Source organism: Dipteris shenzhenensis, chromosome 29 (genome assembly GCF_047967505.1).
Source record: "Dipteris shenzhenensis isolate YYH24624 ecotype China chromosome 29, Dip_SZ_1.0, whole genome shotgun sequence".
Taxonomy (NCBI): Eukaryota; Viridiplantae; Streptophyta; class Polypodiopsida; order Gleicheniales; family Dipteridaceae; genus Dipteris; species Dipteris shenzhenensis.
This window is the reverse complement of record NC_141624.1, coordinates 45,050,427-45,061,017: the sequence shown is the minus strand read 5'-3', so window position 1 is coordinate 45,061,017 and position 10,591 is coordinate 45,050,427. Positions and strand designations below refer to the sequence as shown.

General features: G+C 38.0%; 1 protein-coding gene across 1 annotated transcript; it reads right to left on the bottom strand.

Moving 5' to 3' along the window:
• Positions 1–6,090: 6,090 nt before the first annotated feature.
• On the bottom strand, positions 6,091–7,010 carry LOC147882911 (photosystem I reaction center subunit IV, chloroplastic-like). The gene is made up of 3 exons (XM_087400889.1): positions 6,707–7,010; positions 6,564–6,629; positions 6,091–6,437 (listed from the first exon to the last, which is right to left on the bottom strand). The coding sequence occupies exons 1-3, from the start codon at positions 6,917–6,919 to the stop codon at positions 6,336–6,338; spliced, it is 381 nt and encodes a 126-aa protein (XP_087257015.1). The 5' UTR covers positions 6,920–7,010; the 3' UTR covers positions 6,091–6,335.
• Between the last annotated feature and the right edge of the window lie 3,581 nt (positions 7,011–10,591).

Sequence of the window (10,591 nt, the reverse complement as noted above, 5' to 3'; positions counted from 1 at the left end):
TTGATGGGTTTTCTTACTAAAGGGAGTTGTCGCCCCAGGATGCTTCTCCTTTATACTATATCAAATCTTCATCAATCTTATAATAAAAAACAATTCCACCACAGTACTGTGCCTGTTATCCTTCATCATCTACATATAACATTCCTTGCTTTGGCAACTAGGGTCTCGGAGTTGGAAGGTTGCATGAATGACAACGTTGCTAGTGTTAAAGAGTTCATCTAGAACCACAAAAGTATTCTAGAATAACAGAAAATACAGACTACAATGCTACACCGTATACGAAATGCAAAAGTAACATTACGGATAGCACAAAGAAACATCATTGAAATGTAGTTAAAAAACTCACAACACTATTTGGATTTTCAAAGAGTAGATCAGTAGATACAGAGGAAGGAATAGTCATTCTAAAATATAAAGAAAAATATCTCACCACAACTCATAATCTCAAACAAAGAAAAATATCTCACCACAACTCATAATCTCAAAACATCACATTTTGGCTCTCATACGTTTTCAAGCGTGGGATTGAAGAGGTACACCTGACAAGTGGCAACCCTTCGTATTTGTAAGCACTTAACTATGCCTAAATACTTCTAAAATACTATCTGAATATTATCCCCCTATGAGAGAGAGAGAGAGAGAGAGAGAGAGAGAGAGAGAGATGCATACATGTTAGCAGCAAAGGCCTTTGTTGATGTCCCTAATCGTCATGATGGTGGTATTGATAGCTAATTGAATATTGCAATTAAAGTAGAGGTTAAGGTGGTAGTTCAAGTCTCAGTGCAAGAGGGAGTGGAGGTGAAAATATCTCGAAATTCCCAGGCAAAAGGGAGCTATTGGGATACTATCCCATTATAATGGAGGAGTCACTCAAGTGGTGACTGATGTCTTGAATAGATGGGTGTTACTCAAATTCCTCATCAAAGGTAATGACTTTGCAGTGATCTTTCTGTATGCCGTATAGATAGTAGCCAAAAGAAAGTCAATGTGGGATTCACTAATGTGTGTAGAAGGCAATTGTTTTGCCATGGGGGATTTCAATATGGTAGAAAGGAAATGTTACAGATGGCTAGAGAAAGGTATTGTAATTAGAGGTACTGAACTAAATGCTTGAGAGGATCTCAAAGAACATTGGTAGTAGGCGAATGCCTATCCAGATGGTGATTTTACTTGGTGCTATTGTCAAATGGGAGAATTCAGAAGAGAAGCTAGATTAGACAGATTTTATCTCTCTCAAGGGTTGTTGGAAAAAACTAGCTCTATGAAGACTCAAACCTTCTCCTCTCTTACCTTGTTAGACCACAAACCTAACCTTCATGGCTATGCTTTTGGTAATGGCCATAGAGGTTCTTCATGGTTTGAAGTAGACCCAAAATTTCTTGCAATGAAAAGTGTACAATGCAAGGTGAAAACAGTTTGGGAAGCCACTTTTGGTGAGTGTAGAAATGTTGCAGAGGCTTGGGATGTGGTAGTAGAAAATACCGAGAGGCTCTTAAAATCAGCTACAAAGAATAGATCTAAAATTAGAGCTCAGAGAATGGATGTCAGAATCAAAAGACTAGAGGAACATGCCAGATTGGGAGATGAGGATGCTCATAGGGTTCTTATTATTACTAAAAAGAACCTTAGAATACAGGAACAGATAAGGTGTTCCTCTCAAATATTGTGTGTCAAAAAGGCACATTTCACGTAGTGTAGTGAGACTTCTCCATTCCTTGTGTGGACCAAATTGCAGGGCATCCATATTTTTTGACAAAATATGGAAGGTGCTTATAGATAATTTACTACAATCATAAAAAGGATTAATTCACTTTTTTTGTGCTAGAAGGTACCAAAAGATCTACCTGATAGGGCGAATTGAATTTTCTTACATTGTAACTTGTCCAAGCTTATTTCATTGATTTTCCAAAATGTTTTAGTGGGGCAATCGTTCTCGCTGCAAGTCTTTTTGTCACAAAGTATGAATAGCTTGTCTAACAATTTTCATACGTTTGCTTTAACATTTCTAGCAACATCATTTGCCTCATGATCTTTGATAGCGTCATGTGCAAGCTTCCAAAGGTCATACTTCACTCTTGAAACATATCTTGATTGTCTACCAATCTTTCTTTCTCTTTGTGGTTCTGATAAAAACCTTCCAGCTTTTTGACCTCACCAATAGATGCCTTGATAGGATTGCCCTTTCCATTTGTTGACTTCTCAAGGTTTGTTGTGATATGAACATCTCCTCCATGGAGAACCATGCTCGACAATACTTTTTCCAATGCTTTAAGTGCCTCCTTCCTATGAATTTTAGTCGAAGCTTCCAAGAAAATCCAATATAAAAAAAAGCCAACTTTTCAATGATTTGACATAAAGCATGCAATGTGCAGATATGCACATTGCACAAAGGAATGTCAAGGATGGCTTTGAGCTCTGGATCAATCTTATCCCTATTAGGTGCTTTTTGCCACAATTTAGGATCCATGACACGTGATGGCTCCTTTTCGTAAAGGCATGGAGATTTTGAATTGCCTCCTTTTCATGTTGAACATACACTTGAGAGTCTTGAGGTCCCTTGTCACCCCATTCTCATATGCCAATTCACTTGGAAATCACCTTTGCCTTTAACATGAAGATGCCCTCCTTGAGCTTGATTTTTTATGATTGCTAGTATTTCTATGTGGTGGAGCACCCAATCAAGAGTTTGGTGGTCCTTGATCTTAACCTTCCATTACAAAACGAGTGTCTATTTGAATAATGTAGTTTAAGAATCAGACATCAAGACATTATGAATATGGAAAACCATTTGAAGTCCAAGTTTGTTCTTACCTCAAAGGAGCCTAGCCACCAAATGTGCTTCTCTAATTGCACAATGAAGTGCTTTGAGTTTGCTTTTGTAATTTATGGATTGAGAGCTCTATTCATAAGTGTGATGGTCACTCTTTCAATCTTTTTCTCCTTGACAATTTCACATTCATCTAGGTTTATAACAAATATGAGATGTCCTCATCCGCACTCTTCAAATGTGATACCATAAAATTCAACCATTCTAATTTGTAATTGTTGAAAATCAATAAAAATGTTGTTCCAAGGGGATTGTACACAATGATTCCCTAATTACCTTTGTATACCCCTTCAATATGCAAACAATGCCCAATAAAATCATCTACTTGCTGGTTGAGTAGACGTCTTAACTTCCACACTTCTGCAGGCTTTGGTAGGAGCACATGTTTGATCCTCTGATCCTTTAAAGTTGATGACACTGCTTTGAAAATAGAAGAGTAACCTTTCTTGCTAACTCTACTCTCATCAACAGCCTCTTGGATTAAGTTCATATCAGACTTGCTGATATCTATGAATTGCTGTACTACATTGCATTTAATGGTTTTACAATTTTTTTCCTCAAGCATACATTTCACAATAATATTTCACAATAAACCTTTTATTTTTTTCACTAGAAGGGCATTGGAATCAACATTCTCCTTTTGAGGGTTCAAATTTTTACTACAACAAGCATGCACACATAAGAGGTTTTCTCGATTGCCGTTAGCACAATAATATTGAATATTTTCTTTGTGTTGCATTCAAAATAGCGAAATCAAAACAAAGATTTACTATGCTTCTTGAACTCGCCACTTGCACCCTCCACTGCCCCTTTCAATTCTTTAATATTGTGAATTTTAATATTTCTAAGCCTATCCCCTAATGGAGTTGGTTTCATTCCCTTTTCGTTCTTGCTTTCCATAACTTCTCCTTCGTCTTTGTATGTTCTTCAAATCCGTTCTGTAATTGCACTTTCAATCTGGAGCTTTCTACATTTTCATGGTCGCCTTTTGCTCATATAAACACTAAACATTTTTGAAACTTCAGATTGAGCTATGATGTATCCATGCATGCATACCTTTATTTCCTCACCCACAAACTCAGCAACATGGTGGAATTAGAGAAAAGAGTAGTAGGCATCTTGGATAAATGCTTCCATCACATAATAAGTCAATATGATGTAAGCCTTTTCACCTCATATTCTCCCTTTGCATGGCACGTACGTTCTGTTACTTTGGCAGAGGTACATGTTGTTTCACTAAATCAATATGAAGATTGTGGGGTGGTCGTTTGTTGGACTCATCTATAATGTTGTGGTTGCATGTTACAACTTTTTGAGCATTGTCCCATTGATTCACAATCTCATAAGCTTTTCATAAAGCAAAGTGTTGATGATGGCGGTAACCTTTGAAGGTTTAAAAAACGAGGATATGGCGAAATTTGTTATGTGGTCTTGATAGAGAAGCAAGACGGATCAGTCAGATAGCTCACAATCAATCAAGGAGAGAATTGGCTTATAGGAGCATTGAACTCAAAAGCTCGTGGGATATGAGTATTGAATATGGAATAATATATCTTTATTTCTCCATGTTTACAATACTTGCATATATTTTGTTGAGTATTTTACTATTTTTACAAATTTTGAATGAAGGAAAAAAGAAGAAACTCTGAATTTCTTAGAGAGTCCCAAAATGAGCATTCTTTTACCCTAATGCAGTAGTCAATAGTGGTACACCTTGAGATAAGTTTACCGGCTAACATGCACATTACCAAGCTAGGACGTAGTCAATAGTGGTACACTTTGAAACAAGATCTACTAGCTACAATTGCAATCAACTTTGAAATGGCTATATGTGAATTTATTTAGCACATAGTAGAGCTATTCAATAGCAATTAGTACTATATTACTAGCTACCATTACAATTTACCTAAAGATAACAATAAGAGTTTTTATTTCACAAATAGAAATAGTTAATTTCTATGTAAAAACCAAAAAATGACATGCCATAAACATACAAATATACATACATAGTTATAACATACACAGACACATACATACATACATCATATACACATCTATACATATACCTAAATGAATCCAAGAACATTTCCAAACTCATCCTCTAAAAACACAACATAGTGCAATTTCAATCTCATGATAGTCACTCACGAGGTTGAAAACCATAAACTCCATCATGCATAGTAGGGACTAGCTACTATGACATCCCCACTGTGGTCATCAGCGCCCAACAGTGGGTGTAAACCATAGTATAAAAATATGCTCTCACACATACAAATCCACACACCCACACATACTTGAGCATCCATTTATACAAAGTCTTCGTACTGAGTTTCTATTGGCACTCCGAAGGTGAAGGGCAGACTCAACCATGATGAAGGCTAGTACTAAAGGAGAAGGCTATACATCTATACATATACATAAGTATATATCTTTTGTCAAAATTAGGATGACGAGGCTTTGCAAGAAAAGGATTCAAAGAGTTTGACCTCCAAGAACCTACTTAACTACATAATTCCGCTAGCAAGATTGAATATATTTAAACTAGCCAAACTCAATATTCATATCAAAGTTTGACCTCAAAGAACCTACTTAATTACATAATTCAGCTAGCAAGACTAGAAGAATCTTGCCTACATCTTTAAACACCTTTTGGATGTGGCAAGAGACCAATTGATCAATGAGAATGGCTTTGGATTTACATGACTCTTATTCTTAATGTTCATTCTAGACATAATTTGAGGAAATAGCATAACTTCAATGTGAAAGGTACTTTTTAGTTCAACGCTTTCACACAAGTACTTTATCCCATTGATAGTGGAGGTTCAACATATAAGAATTGTTGTAGTTCTAAGCATTATACAACAAGAGATAGATACAACTACTTTCAGTTAAACCATTTTGACAATCTTATTTTTTCACAACACATTTTAAAAGCTCAAAGGAGTTAGATGGTCGTTCTTGAGACTGCCATCATGGGAAAAAGCGAGGTAGAGGGAAACTCTAACATGAACGTAATAAACGTTGTAGCAAGATACCATTTATAATGAAATCGTATTGCAATTAATCTTATATCCAGTTAACAATTAACCGGACCATTGCGACATCCACAATAAAATCTCCAATTACACATTGATTTCACGTCGGAAATAAGCCAATGACATTCTCCACGAGGAAGAATGCATGGCATAGAGTTAAGTTACCAAAAGCATCACGTGGACAAAACCAAAGAAAAACTTAGCAATGAGAAACCATAGCCACAGGAGTCGGAGAAGCAATCAAAACAGTAAGTAGATAAATTTGTGTACACATTCAATATTTGATACGTAAGAAGATATAGATTGATTTCGCTCGCAAGAGACATGTCAAAGCTACCAGCTCAGAAGAATGACATCGACACAGTAGACTTCCATTGAACACTTCCCTTAAACCAACTGCGAGTACAGCAGCCTATCCGCGAAAGAAATCCATACGTGTTCACGCTCAGTCTTATAGACACCGATCGGAGAATTTAGACCTGTACAATCTCATCAAGGGCGTAGTTGTTCGTAGATATGTTGGCATAATTTACTTTATCAAATCTTACGACAACAGGGTACCTGACGCCCGGAGCCTGCAGCACCGCACAAAGGGTTAAAGAATTCGTAAGGGGGCATTCCTGAGTATAAGAACTTTAAACGGGCGAGACGACGGTCAGGCTTTTAAAAGCAGCACACTTCTGGAATGGAGAAATCAGTACCTGGTCGACAGCTACTACTGTGCCAACTCCATTGAACCAGTAAGATTCGGGTCTCAAGATCTTGACCTGCAAGCGAGGGGAGAGAAGGATGTCAGGCGAGGGACGCATTAGTCAGAGCGGAAAGGAAACAAGGAGGGAGGAACCTTGGATCCACGAGGGGGGCCGATGGGCTTGGGCTTCTCGGCGGGAGGGGCGGGGGCAGCGGCAACGTCGGAGGCACGGATGGAGATGAGGCGGGGGGGAGGGGGAGGGGGGCGGAAGGAGGGGAGGCGAGAGGTGGTGAAGGGGGGAGAAGTGGTAGAGGACAAGGGGGAGAGGGAGGAGGAGGTGGTAGTAGAGGCGAGGGAGGCAGCCATGGCTATGGTGATCAACAAGAAGACGGAAATTGTGCCTACATGAGAGTGAAAGAGAACAAGTTTAGCACGTTGGCACGAGTCTGGGAGGTTTAACAGCTGCCGCCTCCTCTCATCCACAACCCTTTGCTTTCATTGGATCCCTCCCCATTCCTCATCCTCTTTTTGCTCGGTTTTTCCTTGCCCCTTATTTCTCACACACCACCATAGCTTTAGCTTTCTTCTCTATTGAATTCTCCTTTGTGAATTTTCACATTTAATTAATGAGTTGGCCTTCTTTTCAGCCTTTTAATAGCCCAACTCACTAAGAAAATCATTTGCTTCCTCTTCTTATTCAAAGGCACCCCTTACCCACTATATTAGGATGCACTCCCCACATGCACTTGTGCACTCTTGTTCTTTAATTCTCTTTGTCCTCCACTTCATGTTCAATTCATTCTCTATGCAACAATCATCCCACAATGATAGTCTGGATAGGCGCACCATTCGCAAAGCAATGATAGTGGGGGTATAAGCTTGATTTTTTAAATGTCTATACGAAAAATAAAGTTTCTTGTAGGCTCTAGGCTTTGATTGGCTATCATTCTTATGTGGTCATGGCCCCTTTGCTGATTTCCTTACAATTGATGTGCCAACAAATGTGCCTTGCTTCTTCTGCATAACAAACAGACACAATTTAGAAAATCATAACTACTACGTAGTAAGGAGTTGGTATCTACTCTCTCCTGATCGAGTTGAAATGATAATCTTGCATTTTTTAATCTTCTTCTTTGCTGACTTGAGCTATTGGAGCTTACACTCATTTTCCTTCTTCTCTACTTTAGTGTGCTAGTTCTTAACCATTTACAACATCAAGCTTGTCAACATATGTAGTAAACATCCAAAATAAGATTATTGTGAAGGATGGAGTCTACCTACATAGGGTATGTTTGTGGGAGCCATCTCCTTAGCATCATGTATTGGATCAGCCATGGACAGTTCATGAACAATACCTGTTTCAACAATAGTACTCAGAATCTAGGCATAATGGTAATGGGTGCAATGCCATCTTCTCATAGTCGTGTTTCAACTCAACCTCTCCAATACTGCTTAGAGCATTGAGTCCCTCAAAACTCTCTTTAAGCACATGTGTAGATACAACCTCACATATGTATTGATCATCTAAAAGTACAAGAGTTAGTATTTCAACAATATCATGTCATTGATACTATCATGAGATGTAAAAACAAAGCATGAAACTTTCTGGCAATATTACCATCATTTAGCCCCTTAAAACACCACCTTTTCCTAGTGTGTGGAGCAAGTTGCCCAAAGAAACGATTTTTTGAAAGGAAAGGAGCTACTTGCTTATCAATGCATGTCATATAAAGAATCATAGATTTTAATAAGCTAATTGAGCCATATCCCAAAAAAACTCCATATGATGGAGTCTCCTCCTTAACATCTTCTTTAGACACATGTACACTTGTGAAGTCTCCTACAATGATGAGAAAAGGACGTCAATATTGCTCTTAGGGGCGCCAACTAACTAACAATACTTGAATAGGTAATTGGGTAGCTACCAATGACTAATAGCTAGCTGATAACTAGCAGCTATGTGGTAGGTAAATGACGATAAGTAGCAACTAGGTGGTAAAGAGTAGTTGGTTGATAAGTAGTAATAAGCTAGTAACTAGTAGCCAGGTGATAAGTAGATGATGATAAGTAGTAGCTAGGCGATAATGCATAGTTGGTTAGTAAGTAGTAACTAGTTGGTAACTAGTAGCTGGTTGGTAAGCAGTAGGTAGGTGGTAACTAGTAGCTAGTTGGTAACTAGTAGCTAGTTGGTAACTAGCAACTAACTGTTAGCTAGTAGCTAGGGTACACAATAGCTAGCTAGTAGGTAGTTGGTAAACAATAACTAGTTAGTAACAATACAAACATGTTTCTCTTTTTTCATATTCTCTTGACAAATGGTGAATCTGCATGGACTGTTACAATAAAAATGTTATAGTAGACTATGATTTTGTAGTAGAGTATGAGGTGATAAGTTTCAAAGCCGAGTAGATGGTTTGGGCCACGATTGGGGTGGTAAGGGATTTCAAATGTACCCCTTGAATGCATGTGGTAGTCTATATTTTGACATAAAATATGAGTGTCATTGTGTGATCATGAGCATGCTTGAAAAGCGCTAAAAAGTGCATTCTAGCCCGGGATGCTAGGGGATTTCTAATATATCTCTTGAACGCAAGTGATAGTCTAGAAAGTTTCTGATGTAGTTCTAAAAAAAGCTCTTAAATCCTAATACATGAGTATCTATGTGTGATTGTGAGCTATCATAGTGGTTGGGATGTTAAGAGATTTCTAATATACCACTTGAATGCATGTGATAGTGTAGTTTTTTATATAGTCAAGAGATCTAAAAAAAGGCTCTTAAATCCTAAAATATTAATGTCTCTATGATCATGAGCATGCACTAGAAAATCCCTAAAATTATAAAAAATCTATGTTGTTAATAAGTATAAGATGGACCCGAGAAAAAAGTGGTTGATTTACTTTTTTGTATACTAAAAGAGATATGAAAAAAAGCCAAAATAGCTTCCTAGATCTCTAAGAACCAGCATGGTGGGAAAGCATGACCACCATGTTGGCTTTAATTAGCCTTAGAAATGCTAAAAAGGCTCTCTTAGTGAGAAAGTGCAGTGGTGATAGAATGGTGATATCATGAGGTGGTCCTCTGCATTGGAAGCCATCATAGTGTTTGCACACAAGAACTACTATAATGCATGTCCCACTATTCTACAGACTATTACATGTCATGCACTGTATTTCTATCCACTAAAGGTGTGGAGTGTTGAGCTATGCATGTTATTTAGAATCTATATATATGCACAACTCACATGTCAAGCTCTGCAGGGTGTTCAGAATGATTGTATTCTCATGGGGTAAAGGTCTAGAGTGCCACTTGTTGAGCTCTGCATGGTGTTTAGAATGATTATACTAGCAAGTTATGACAAATTACATCTCATCTAAACACTTGATGTACAATCAATATGTAATAAAAAACTTGGTACGAGTACAAGCCTATTCCGAATTTGAAATCTCACCCCCTAGTGGGCCACAATGCAACCCCAAATATACCCAGATATAGTTTGATGAGTGGCTACACTCGAATGTGCATCACCCCACCAAGATAGTTGGCCTCGTCATCTTCACACACACACACACACACCCTCCCATTGGAAGGAAATATCAAGTAGCACCTCAGTCTTTATGGGGGCTTCTCTTAATTTGATGCATTATGGCAATGATTGGATTGTAATATCACATTTTCCATTTTATATGGATGGGAACATCTTGACACATGATTAAAGCAAGCAGGCATAGTAGATACTATTTGATATATAGGGACCAAAAAGAATGGGAGACGGATTACATTTATATACCAAGAGTATTTTCATACTTGACCGGAATACACCTATTCAAACAATAAGGACCGGTATTCTATGAGAAGTAGAATATGAAATTGTCTTGCGGTAGTAGCATTACAGATAATCGGAGGAGGTAGAAAAGAGAATATTGAGAGGACATCGGCTCATTGCTTTTAGTCATCTTAGTGAATGAAAGCACCCTCAATAGTATGGGTGGAGCCACCATGGGAGAAGGAATATATCATGATAATGGGTCACTATGATT

Coding starts and splice junctions, on each gene's coding strand:
- LOC147882911 (XM_087400889.1), bottom strand. CDS start 6,919: ATGGCTGCCTCCCTCGCCTCTACTACCACCTCCTCCTCCCTCTCCCCC. Junction 6,630..6,706: donor GCCCCCCTCGTGGATCCAAG/GTTCCTCCCTCC, acceptor CCTCGCTTGCAG/GTCAAGATCTTGAGACCCGA. Junction 6,438..6,563: donor CAGTAGTAGCTGTCGACCAG/GTACTGATTTCT, acceptor GCGGTGCTGCAG/GCTCCGGGCGTCAGGTACCC.